The sequence below is a fragment of the Mizuhopecten yessoensis genome, unplaced genomic scaffold (genome assembly GCF_002113885.1).
Source record: "Mizuhopecten yessoensis strain PY_sf001 unplaced genomic scaffold, ASM211388v2 scaffold6821, whole genome shotgun sequence".
Classification (NCBI taxonomy): domain Eukaryota; kingdom Metazoa; phylum Mollusca; class Bivalvia; order Pectinida; family Pectinidae; genus Mizuhopecten; species Mizuhopecten yessoensis.
Window position 1 is genome coordinate 133,922 of NW_018406741.1, and position 12,600 is coordinate 146,521.

Below are 12,600 nucleotides of genomic sequence, written 5' to 3' on the forward strand. Positions count from 1 at the left end.
CCCCGGCCTTACCCGACGAGTTACGTAAGTGCCCCAGGCGGGGAGAAAACTACGGTCCAGGTTCATGTACAAAGTAGTTATGTTTACCTGTATACGGGATTGTGTTGTAATTTTACATGTGACGATTAAGTTTGTTTAAAAACACAGAAAACACAATTTCTAAATATAAGAATGTATAGACAGAAAGATAATTATATAAGTTTATAGATGTTGCTAGAATATAGAAACATACGTAAACATCAAGTTTATATGTTTAAACACAAAACCGTATAAATTGTTAAGGCATTCCTCAATTTACACCAACCACGATTGTTATCGCACAGCGTCCGTCCATCGTGCGCACAGATGTGCGCAAGCAATGATCGTCCAACTTTTTATCGTTCGCCCATCGTGCACACACCGTTCACACACCGTGCGCACACCGCACAACGTGTAACGTTGTGCGATCCCACAACTGTATAATCACCACATGTATTATGACTGGTAAGTATAATCATCACATGTCAACTGATATTAAAGCCAAAGTTTCAGAATGCTTCCTGTTATAAGATTCCATTCACATATACACATGTACAGGGGAATATTCGATCCAATAACATATAACCACAGGTAGCAGATTCCAGGCTGAATAGAAAATCAAAGTATTCTTGTTGAAGGAAAACAAACATCATTTGGCATAGTCAACTAACATTTGAACGTTTGTTAGACATTTAGCTTTCATAACTGAGAGTTTGTAATACCCTTTGGTAAGAAAATATCACATTGGAAAAATGTACCATTACATAAGTTCAAACAGCGAGGTGTAATTTGGAAGTTGACACATCAGAGTTTGATCATTTGCCAGGCAATATGACAATAACTGATGCGCAGAATTCTTTTATATACTTTGTGCGACAGGTAATGAATATTTGATTAAATGTTGAAATCCTCACCCCTGATTGGTCCCAGTGCTGCATCTTTTGCCAAGGCATTGAGGTCACTGCCCGAGTACCCTTCTGTTAACCTGTCAACACCAACCATCTCAGTATAACTCGCCTTACAAGAAACATCTCTACACTGCATTAGCTGTAACCATGCATTAATCTGTCAATTCATTATTATTTAATTTGTGAGAACCATTTCTTCAACTGTCAACAGCATCATCTTTGCATATATGTGTCAATAATTAAAACAATGAAAATGATTATTTATGGTAAAAATTTGCTATCATCAAACTGTGGACAAAAATTGAACACAAACACTTTTGACCTGCAGATTGAACTTTACCTTGCCACCTCGGACAGTTCACCACTGGTCAGTGGGTTATTGTGCTTGGCCAGTAACTGAGTCAGCATGGACTTCCTGGTCTCCTTCCGCGGCATGTTCACATACACTCTCTTGGCAAACCGTCTGTAAAGGCAAACACTCCACATCATTTGTCTATCCTTCCACCATTTGTCTAACCCTTCACATCATTTGTCTTACCCTCCACATCATTTGCCTAACCCTCCACATCATTTGTCTTACCCTCCACATCATTTGTCTAACCCTCCACATCATTTGTCTAACCCTCCACATAATTTGTCTAACCTTCCAAATCATTTGTCTAACCTTCCACCATTTGTCTAACCTTCCACATCATTTGTCTAACCCTCCACATCACTTGTCTTATCCTTCACATTATTTGTCTAACCCTCCTCATCTTTATAACCCTCCACATCATTTGTCTAACCTTCCACATCATTTGTCTAACCCTCCACATCATTTGTCTAACCTTCCACATCATTTGTCTAACCCTCCACATCATTTGTCTAACCTTCCACATCATTTGTCTAACCTTCCACATCATCTGTCTAACCCTCCACATCATTTGTCTAACCTTCCACATCATTTGTCTAGCCTTCCATATCATCTGTCTAACCCTCCACATCATTTGTCTAACCTTCCACATCATTTGTCTAACCTTCCACATCATTTGTCTAACCTTCCACCATTTGTCTAACCTTCCACATCATTTGTCTAACCCTCCACATCATTTGTCTAACCCTCCACATCATTTGTCTAACCTTTCACATCATTTGTCTAACCCTCCACATCATCTGTCTAACCCTCCACATCATTTGTCTAACCTTCCACATCATTTGTCTAACCCTCCACATCATTTGTCTAACCTTCCACATCATTTGTCTAACCCTCCACATCATTTGTCTAACCTTCCACATCATTTGTCTAACCTTCCACATCATTTGTCTAACCCTCCACATCATTTGTCTAACCTTCCACATCATTTGTCTAACCCTCCACATCATTTGTCTAACCTTCCACATCATTTGTCTAACCCTCCACATCATTTGTCTAACCTTCCACATCATTTGTCTAACCCTCCACATCATTTGTCTAACCTTCCACATCATTTGTCTAACCCTCCACATCATTTGTCTAACCTTCCACATCATTTGTCTAACCCTCCACATCATTTGTCTAACCTTCCACATCATTTGTCTAACCCTCCACATCATTTGTCTAACCTTCCACATCATTTGTCTAACCCTCCACATCATTTGTCTAACCTTCCACATCATTTGTCTAACCTTCCACATCATCTGTCTAACCCTCCACATCATTTGTCTAACCTTCCACATCATTTGTCTAGCCTTCCATATCATCTGTCTAACCCTCCACATCATTTGTCTAACCTTCCACATCATTTGTCTAACCTTCCACATCATTTGTCTAACCCTCCACATCATTTGTCTAACCTTCCACATCATTTGTCTAACCTTCCACATCATTTGTCTAACCCTCCACATCATTTGTCTAACCTTCCACATCATTTGTCTAACCCTCCACATCATTTGTCTAACCTTCCACATCATTTGTCTAACCTTCCACCATTTGTCTAACCTTCCACATCATTTGTCTAACCCTCCACATCATTTGTCTAACCCTCCACATCATTTGTCTAACCCTCCACATCATTTGTCTAACCCTCCACATCATTTGTCTAACCCTCCACATCATTTGTCTAACCCTCCACATCATTTGTCTAACCCTCCACATCATTTGTCTAACCCTCCACATCATTTGTCTAACCCTCCACATCATTTGTCTAACCCTCCACATCATTTGTCTAACCCTCCACATCATTTGTCTAACCCTCCACATCATTTGTCTAACCCTCCACATCATTTGTCTAACCCTCCACATCATTTGTCTAACCCTCCACATCATTTGTCTAACCCTCCACATCATTTGTCTAACCCTCCACATCATTTGTCTAACCCTCCACATCATTTGTCTAACCCTCCACATCATTTGTCTAACCCTCCACATCATTTGTCTAACCCTCCACATCATTTGTCTAACCCTCCACATCATTTGTCTAACCCTCCACATCATTTGTCTAACCCTCCACATCATTTGTCTAACCCTCCACATCATTTGTCTAACCCTCCACATCATTTGTCTAACCCTCCACATCATTTGTCTAACCCTCCACATCATTTGTCTAACCCTCCACATCATTTGTCTAACCCTCCACATCATTTGTCTAACCCTCCACATCATTTGTCTAACCCTCCACATCATTTGTCTAACCCTCCACATCATTTGTCTAACCCTCCACATCATTTGTCTAACCCTCCACATCATTTGTCTAACCCTCCACATCATTTGTCTAACCCTCCACATCATTTGTCTAACCCTCCACATCATTTGTCTAACCCTCCACATCATTTGTCTAACCCTCCACATCATTTGTCTAACCCTCCACATCATTTGTCTAACCTTCCACATCATTTGTCTATCCTTCCACCATTTGTCTAACCTTCCACATCATTTGTCTAACCCTCCACATCATTTGTCTAACCCTCCACATCATTTGTCTAACCTTCCACATCATTTGTCTAACCTTCCACCATTTGTCTAACCTTCCACATCATTTGTCTAACCCTCCACATCATTTGTCTAACCCTCCACATCATTTGTCTAACCCTCCACATCATTTGTCTTACCCGTCACATCATTTGTTCAACCTTCCACATCATTTGTATAACCCTTCACATCATTTGTCTAACCTTCCACATCATTTGTCTAACCCTCCACATCATTTGTCTAACCTTCCACATCATTTGTCTAACCCTCCACATCATTTGTCTAACCTTCCACATCATTTGTCTAACCCTCCACATCATTTGTCTAACCTTCCACATCATTTGTCTAACCCTCCACATCATTTGTCTAACCCTCCACATCATTTGTCTAACCTTCCACATCATTTGTCTAACCTTCCACATCATTTGTCTCATTTGTATAACCCTCCACATCATTTGTCTAACCTTCCACATCATTTGTCTAACCCTCCACATCATTTGTCTAACCCTCCACATCATTTGTCTAACCTTTCACATCATTTGTCTAACCTTCAACATCATTTGTCTATCCTTCCACCATTTGTCTAACCTTCCACATCATTTGTCTAACCATCCACATCATTTGTCTAACCCTTCACATCATTTGTCTAACCCTCCACATCATTTGTCATAGGTGTAAGGATTTGTAGGACTCCAGTTTTTTGTGAAGTTTGTGAATTACAGGCCAATGGTATTTACAATACAAGGAGTAAAGTCTACTTCCAAAGGTTACAATGTGCATTCAGATGAATATCTTCCCAAGTTGTTTATGTCATACAATATATTTATCTAGCAAGTTTGCAGGTACAATAAAATTCATTTGAATGGTTTATTTTAAAGACCATATACCCTAGCACATCAGCATTTAGCTCATGGAGTATTCATGCTACTGTGTAAGAGAATACAATGTAGTGTGTAAGACTATATACCTGAGAACAGCGTCGTCCAGTTCCTGTGGTCTGTTTGTGGCCCCCATTATCAACACTCGGTCATCTGAACTCCCTGCCACCTGTCGAATTACAATCATTGTTCTGTCATTATCAAAGGGAAGTTACTCCCCTTGCAGTTTCCCTATCCTTCACTGCAGTTAGCATTTATATAGCCAATACCTACTGCCTGAAAGCACTTAGTGCTTTAACTGATTTTTATCAAAAAAACGTTCAGCCCTTCAGAAGTGTTGAAGGCATTGCCCGGACATGCATTACAATGATTGGCTTTTTGACCCGTTGCTGCCACCTTGACCATCTATCTATAAAGTTTCAGGAAAGTATATTAAGACATTCAGACATAGTGTTCCAGAACATATCACTGGTTACACAGATGGAGGGAAACACAGAATGTTATTATATACCTATGTAAATACCTACCCCATCAAACTGCACTAAAAACTCTGTTTTCAATCTTCGACTGGCATCATTTTCTCCCTCTCTTCTCTCACACAGCAAAGAATCAATTTCATCTACAACAGAAGGAGTATTTGTCAGTCTGCTAACTAAAACTTTAACAAGCAGAAGAATGGTATACTTTGCAACTTTAACATTTCCAATGGATTACAAATTTAGTTACTTCTACTGAGAAGTGTTATTTTGATATTTTATTTCTAACTATTATTTCAAATACTGAGAGGTTACCTTTAAACAGGTATTATTGTGATTACAACCACACTAACATATGCTTACAAGTTTAATCCTCAATGAAACTCTAACAAAAAACACTGTGGACATCATTTAACTGAAAGTATTATACAGGAAAATAAAATCTGAAGCACAAGTAACCCTTTTCAAAACATATCCAGAAGAGATTGTTATTTTCAAAATATTTAAATGTTGATTTCTTGATAGTGTTTTTACATTTTCGAGAGAAGTTATTAAATGACACTGCAACATAACTGGAGACGTAAAGTAAACCTACCCATAAACACAACAGAAGGCTGGAGTTCCCGGGCCAGGGTAAACATGGTCCTCACCAACTTCTCACCTTCCCCTACCTACAAAACCACAAGAACTCAGACCAGGTCCTCCATATATATACACACCAGCAATCAGGCACAGCAGCATAGCTGTTGTCAGTAAGACAAAAAGCTTGGTAATGTGAAACAAGAAGTCACATCCTACAGATTGTAATTCCTTTTATCAAACCAGGTAAACTTGAGCTTATTCATATATCATTAGTGCATGGATATAGGAAGAATATATAACATGAACGGCAATAACAATTTCAACCATTATAATATCAAGCCACTCTTCCCCTTTGATTGATGTATTGAAGCCTCTTGATAACTTGTAGATTGTTTCATTAATTTTGCTTAAGTACTAGTGACAGTTATATGTATGTTATTATCAAACACCAACCGTAGTCTTGATCAGTGTGAATTCTGCCTTACCCATTTAGACGTGAGACTTGAGGCACTAATGTTGAAGAAAGTAGCATTGGATTCATTGGCCACTGCCTTAGCCTGTAATATAGAAATACAGATCTTCACACATACATCAATAACTACTCAAACTGTCCTGTAATGTGTAATGTTCGGTGCCTAGACCTACAATAAACCCTGTCTAAGCAGAATTTCTGTTAGGAACAAACAGGTTTTAGTCCTGTAATGTGTTATGTTCGGTGCCTAGACCTACAAGAAACCCTGTCTAAACAGATTTTCTGTTAGGTACAAACAGGTTTTAGTCCTGTAATTTGTGATGTTCTGTGCCTAGACCTACAATAAACCCTGTCTAAACAGAATTTCTGTTAGGAACAAACAGGTTTTAGTCCTGTAATGTGTTATGTTCTGTGCCTAGACCTACAATAAACCCTGTCTAAACAGATTTTCTGTTAGGTACAAACAGGTTTTAGTCCTGTAATTTGTAATGTTCTGTGCCTAGACCTACAATAAACCCTGTCTAAACAGAATTTCTGTTAGGAACAAACAGGTGTTAGGACAACACAGTTCACTTGGCAGTGGGATTTAGTTGGATTTCATGTCTATACTGATTCCCAGAGATTATACTGGTGTACTTAATCATATAACTACCTGACTGATGTCTATATAAATGTATTACATGACTTTCTTTTGTAAACAAAACTTTACCCAATTTTGTGTAATGACATGGGGTTAAGACACTAGCAGTAAACTAACACAGCCAGAAATCATTTTCTTGGAATCATCTTGAAAACACTGGCATTGATTCCTAGGTTAAACAGTGTTTTTACCAGACATTAAAGTTGGGGGTAAAATAAAGGATAAATCCTGTACTCTGTCCCCTTTATATGGTAAGCCTCTAGCATTTTGAGGGTCAAAAGCCCTTTTAAGAGGTCATATACATACACATGTACCCTTATATGGGAGTTGACGGAAACTCTTTTTTTAAAAAACACACAGATTAACTTCAGCACTCACCAACATGGTTTTACCGTTCCCTGGAGGACCAAACAACAGAAGTCCTCTGGCTGGAGCCCGCAGACCAGTAAATAACTGAAACAGGCAAGTGAAAAAATCCCTTCAGATCTGAGAAACTGTGTGACCTTTTAATATATGAGGTTTTATATTACATCACCAGAATGTTCTATTTATACATTAATATGAGCTCGTACACATAAATATGATATACATGTACCTTGGTGCATGTACTTTAAAATTCAAAGTCTTCCTTGTCTTGTCAAAGCTTAAATTTATTGATAAAATGTTTGCCGAAAATACAGACAGTAAAATCTCAGTGGATAGTGATGGAGGTGAACATACCTCTGGTCTCAAGGCAGGTAGGATCACAATTTCATGTAGAGCTTGTTTTGCTGTGTCCTGACCAGCTATAAAATATACAAAAAATGTATGTTAACTCAGATTTATATATGCATGTTTTTTTCTCCTGATTCCTGATGGCCGCAGTGGCCAAGTGGTTAAGGCATCCGACATTCATCTACCACTAGCCCTCCACCACTGGGTCGAGGGTTCGAGACCTACATGGGGCAGTCGCCAGGTATTGGCCGTAGGTCGGTGGTTTTTCTCCGGAAACTCAGGCTTTCCTTTACCACTAAAACCTGACACGTCCTTAAATGACTATAGCTGTTAACAGGACTTAAAACACAAACAAACCAAATCAAATCTTGATTCCTAAATATTTTACACAAGAAGATACAAACTTTGCAAAGGATTATGGTCTGTGTAACACAATGGTGTGTCAGAAGGCTTACTGCAGAATTGCAAGTCAATGGTAATGTAATCAAACATGTACAGTTAGTCGGATAATACTTCAACAAACAGTTCCTAATTCTTATCAAAAGATCATGGTTGGTTCATGGAACCTCCATTCCTCCCATATGTAACATAGGCCTAATAAATTCACATCTGTCCGAACAGCTAATACTGACCGATGTCCGTGAACTGCACTGGAGGACCGTTGTCCACTATCTCATTAAAAATGGTCTCGGCCAGCTTCTTGTCAATGTTCTTCAATTTCAGGGAAGACAATTCCTTTCTTACAGGACGGCCCCCTGGGTTCTGTGTACAAAAGATATACCTGTTCAGACTTTGAAGAAACTTCTAAATTTGGTAAATATCCACAGATAAGGCTTATGTTTATATGCCTTTCTACACTTATCAAACTCAACAAATCTCTACCAAAAGGGTTTGTTAATGTTGCCTGCCAGTTACTATAGAACTTTGAAAAGATCTTATTGATCACGTACCTGCTGTGAGTGCTGCCTTTGGTGTGAGAACTTGCGTGCCGGGGAGGAAGTTGCAGAGGAAGACCCTCCCGTACTGGAGGGACGACTGTTACGAGGGAGGGTGTTACTCTTGTGCACTGCCAGGGGCTGCCTCATTGGTTTCCACATCTTACTGGACGCTGAACAAATAAGGTGAACATAAAAATCTACTGGACAAGTCAATGTCAAGTTTGTACATTGTATGTGTACTAAGTAAAGTGTGCTAAATAAAATTCTGTGAAGATTCACAATTGCTTGTCCTCATACTTGTGTACCAGACAGACTTATAGAGATTCATGCAACAAACTGCTGGTATACCAAATAAACACATAGTATATAAATATAACAAACTCAACTGAACAAGAACAAAATTTGATGAGTACTAAAGTTTAAACAGTACTATTCAGTATCTATTTAACTAAAGCCTCCCACTATGAGTTACAATACATTCACAACTTAAACAGGATTCATGCAGGAAGTATGCATTCAAGTAACTAAATAATAATGTTAAATGTTTATGATATTTGCTTGATTACATCAAATGACAGCTCCAATCAATTATCCATAATCGAATAGGCATACCATACGATACTTGTCTGGAGATGTATTCACAGTACACCAATATTAAAAACAGAAATTAAATGGCACATTTCTTGAAAATATTAATATAAATGACAAGGCAAATTGAATATCCTGAATTCCTAATATAGAGTCTATCACATGTAGGTATGTGAGTTATAGTTATTCTTCCTGATGATGTAGAATTTGGTTCAGAACAGATATTTTGCTGAGGTTCTGACAGCAAATTCTGGACCCAACATGGGTGTTCCACATGCATGGAACATGTGTATCTTTAATATGCAGAGGTGGCAGAAAAATTTGTTCTTCAGATCTAATTACGACAATCAAAGAAGTACCTGTGCCAGCAATACTAGACAACAGAACACAAGGAACGGAGACAATTTACACATTTAAAAGTGAATAACTTGAAAACAAGCTAATTTCATTTTTACATGCCATGAACTATGGTGCCAATTTTTCCAACCAAACTGTCAATTGAATGTCCAATAGATCAGACCTAAGTCAGTTTTTTCTGACAGATCTTAACTCCCTCCTAGTACGGAGCTCTGACATTGATTGACAGAGCCAGTCAGGATACCAACAGATCAATACAATTTCCCACTACAATGCCTCTCCTCTATTTATGGCTATTCCAATTTTGTCAGATATCAAATAAACCTTCCATCAATGTTGGAATTCTTTATTCATATAATTTTAAAAAAAAAATCAAAAAAAATCTAATAATGATGTTTTCAGTAGTACATTAACTGTAGAAATGCTTCACCATCCAATTGCATTAAAAAGAGTTTAATTAAATTTCCCAAAATTAGTGTATTAATTCTTCCCATTTTCCATGTTTTTAATATCACCTAAATGTTTGCCTTGGTTTGGATACAATGAACATAAAAGATAATTGTGATAATTGATAGTTAATCTGTGTTGTATTAAATCATGATTTCCTAATGAAATTAAAACCATGTCTGTTTTCTCATCCACTGTGTTTTCATTTCAACAAGCTCTCCCTGATCAGACATCAATCAAACAAGCTCTCATTGATCAGTCATCAATCAAACAAGCTCTCGTTGATCAGTCATCAATCAAACAAGCTCTCCTTGATTAGTCATCAATTAAACAAGTTCTCGTTGATTAGTCATCAATTAAACAAGCTCTCCTTGATTAGTCATCAAACAAACAAGTTATCATTGATCAGTTATCAATCAAACAAGTTATCATTGATCAGTTATCAATTAAACAAGCTCTCATTGATCAGTCATCAAACAAACAAGCTCTCGTTGAGTCATCAGTCAAACAAGCTCTCCTTGATTAGTCATCAATCAAACAAGCTCTCCTTGATCAGTCATTAATTCAACAAGCTCTCCTTGACCAGTCATCAATCAAACAAGCTCTCCCTGATCAGACATCAATTAAACAAGCTCTCCTTGATTAGTCATCAAACAAACAAGTTATCATTGATCAGTTATCAATCAAACAAGTTCTCATTGATCAGTCATCAATCAAACAAGCTCTCCTTGATTAGTCATCAAACAAACAAGCTCTCCTTGATTAGTCATCAATCAAACAAGCTCTCCTTGATCAGTCATCAATCAAACAAGCTCTCCCTGATCAGACATCAATTAAACAAGCTCTCCTTGATTAGTCATCAATCAAACAAGCTCTCGTTGATCAGTCATCAATCAAACAAGCTCTCCTTGATCAGTCATCCATCAAACAAGCTCTCGCTGATCAGTCATCAAGCAAACAAGCTCTCCTTGATTAGTCATCAATTAAACAAGCTCTCCCTGTTCAGACATCAATTAAACAAGCTCTCCTTGATTAGTCATCAATCAAACAAGCTCTCCTTGATTATTCATCAAACAAACAAGCTCTCCTTGATTAGTCATCAATCAAACAAGCTCTCGTTGATCAGTCATCAATCAAACAAGCTCTCCTTGATTAGTCAAACAAGCTCTCCTTGATTAGTCATCAATCAAACAAGCTCTCGTTGATCAGTCATCAATTAAACAAGCTCTCCTTGATTAGTCATCAATCAAACAAGCTCTCCTTGATCAGTCATCAATTAAACAAGCTCTCGTTGATCAGTCATCAATCAAACAAGCTCTCCTTGATCAGTCATCAATCAAACAAGCTCTCATTGATCAGTCATCAATCAAACAAGCTCTCCTTGATCAGTCATTAATTCAATAAGCGCTCGGAGGTAAAGGTTGATGATGTCAATTCACAGACAATTAAATGAAACCCTTATTTTCATAATAATCTTTATCATTTGGGAAAGGAACACTACTAATCTGCAGTTATCAGTGACAAATAGTAGATCTATTACCTAATATCACCTATCCTAGGGTGTATGTAATACTTATTATAATAAGTAATTGGTAGAGGAAATCCTGATTTATACGATATAGAGGGTCAATTTCTACACTCACAGAATCACCAACTATTAACTTGCTGCTTGATCTTATTTTACATCTCAATAATTTAACAGCTCAATGAAAACATAATGCGAGAGAAAAATCAAAACAGAACCACTCAAAATTATGACTGCATTAAATCTGGCACACATACAGAAAACATTCCGACACATAAAACATCTATAAAACAAGAACAAGAGGCCCATTGGCCTTAACAGTCACCTGAGTTATGTAAAAACTGATGTTATCGATGTTGCCAAATGAAAAAGAAATCCTTTTGTAACAAAGGTAACTTGAACTACATGTAATGCAAAAGTAGTGTGAAAGACCTGGGTAGTATATGTACTATGTACAAATACTGGTTCTGTCAGTCAGCTGAATTATGGTTACGCACCTAAGACCCTTCCATCTATGAAGAGTATTTGATTCTACCATATCTAGATCTTGAGAAGAACATTTTTTTGAATTTTAGTTAATTTGACACTTTTTGGCCCCTCAGGCTTCTGGGGGCTGGGGACCATATAATTCACAATTTTTGTTGACCTTTGGCCATGGAAGGTTTCTGCAAAATTTCATTGAAATTGGTTCAGAGTTTTTGGAGGGAAATGTCGAAAATGTAAATTGTTTACGGACGCACAACATACGACAAAAGGCGATCGCAATAGGTCACTTGAGACTTTGTCTCAGGTGACCTAACAAGAGATCCCAGAGGGATCTTGGCGCCCACCTTTGTACCATCTTCATTAGTTCTTTGTCAGTTCGATCTTTTCTCTTCTTTCCTCTAATCTGTTTGATCGAGTCATGTTAACAGTAAATGCACCTTGAGGTAACTTTTGATCTAAACTTAATACTGATGTGTATGAAAGCCAACCTTCAAAGTGAGTTTGTCATTTCACATATTTACTAGTACAGTACTTAATGTGAAAGAAATAGAATCGATCATTGCAATATGAGAAAGATCTGTTTAGTTCTTCTTTTAATCCATTTTGTTTTTATGATCAGTCTCAAAATATAACATACACAACGAG

At 37.7% G+C, this 12,600-nt stretch overlaps 1 protein-coding gene across 2 annotated transcripts in view; it reads right to left on the reverse strand.

Moving 5' to 3' along the window:
- LOC110452696 (spastin-like) overlaps nucleotides 1-12,600 on the reverse strand; it is a 59,472-nt gene that overhangs the window by 6,347 nt on the left and 40,525 nt on the right. For both annotated transcript variants that reach the window (XM_021501351.1, XM_021501350.1), the window contains 10 exons: nucleotides 8,565-8,722; nucleotides 8,247-8,376; nucleotides 7,621-7,685; nucleotides 7,279-7,353; nucleotides 6,274-6,345; nucleotides 5,802-5,877; nucleotides 5,258-5,349; nucleotides 4,820-4,899; nucleotides 1,267-1,389; nucleotides 933-1,003 (listed from right to left, as the gene is read on the reverse strand). In XM_021501351.1, coding sequence (XP_021357026.1) covers nucleotides 933-1,003; nucleotides 1,267-1,389; nucleotides 4,820-4,899; nucleotides 5,258-5,349; nucleotides 5,802-5,877; nucleotides 6,274-6,345; nucleotides 7,279-7,353; nucleotides 7,621-7,685; nucleotides 8,247-8,376; nucleotides 8,565-8,722 — 942 coding nt within the window. The remainder of the gene's footprint in view (nucleotides 1-932; nucleotides 1,004-1,266; nucleotides 1,390-4,819; nucleotides 4,900-5,257; nucleotides 5,350-5,801; nucleotides 5,878-6,273; nucleotides 6,346-7,278; nucleotides 7,354-7,620; nucleotides 7,686-8,246; nucleotides 8,377-8,564; nucleotides 8,723-12,600) is intronic.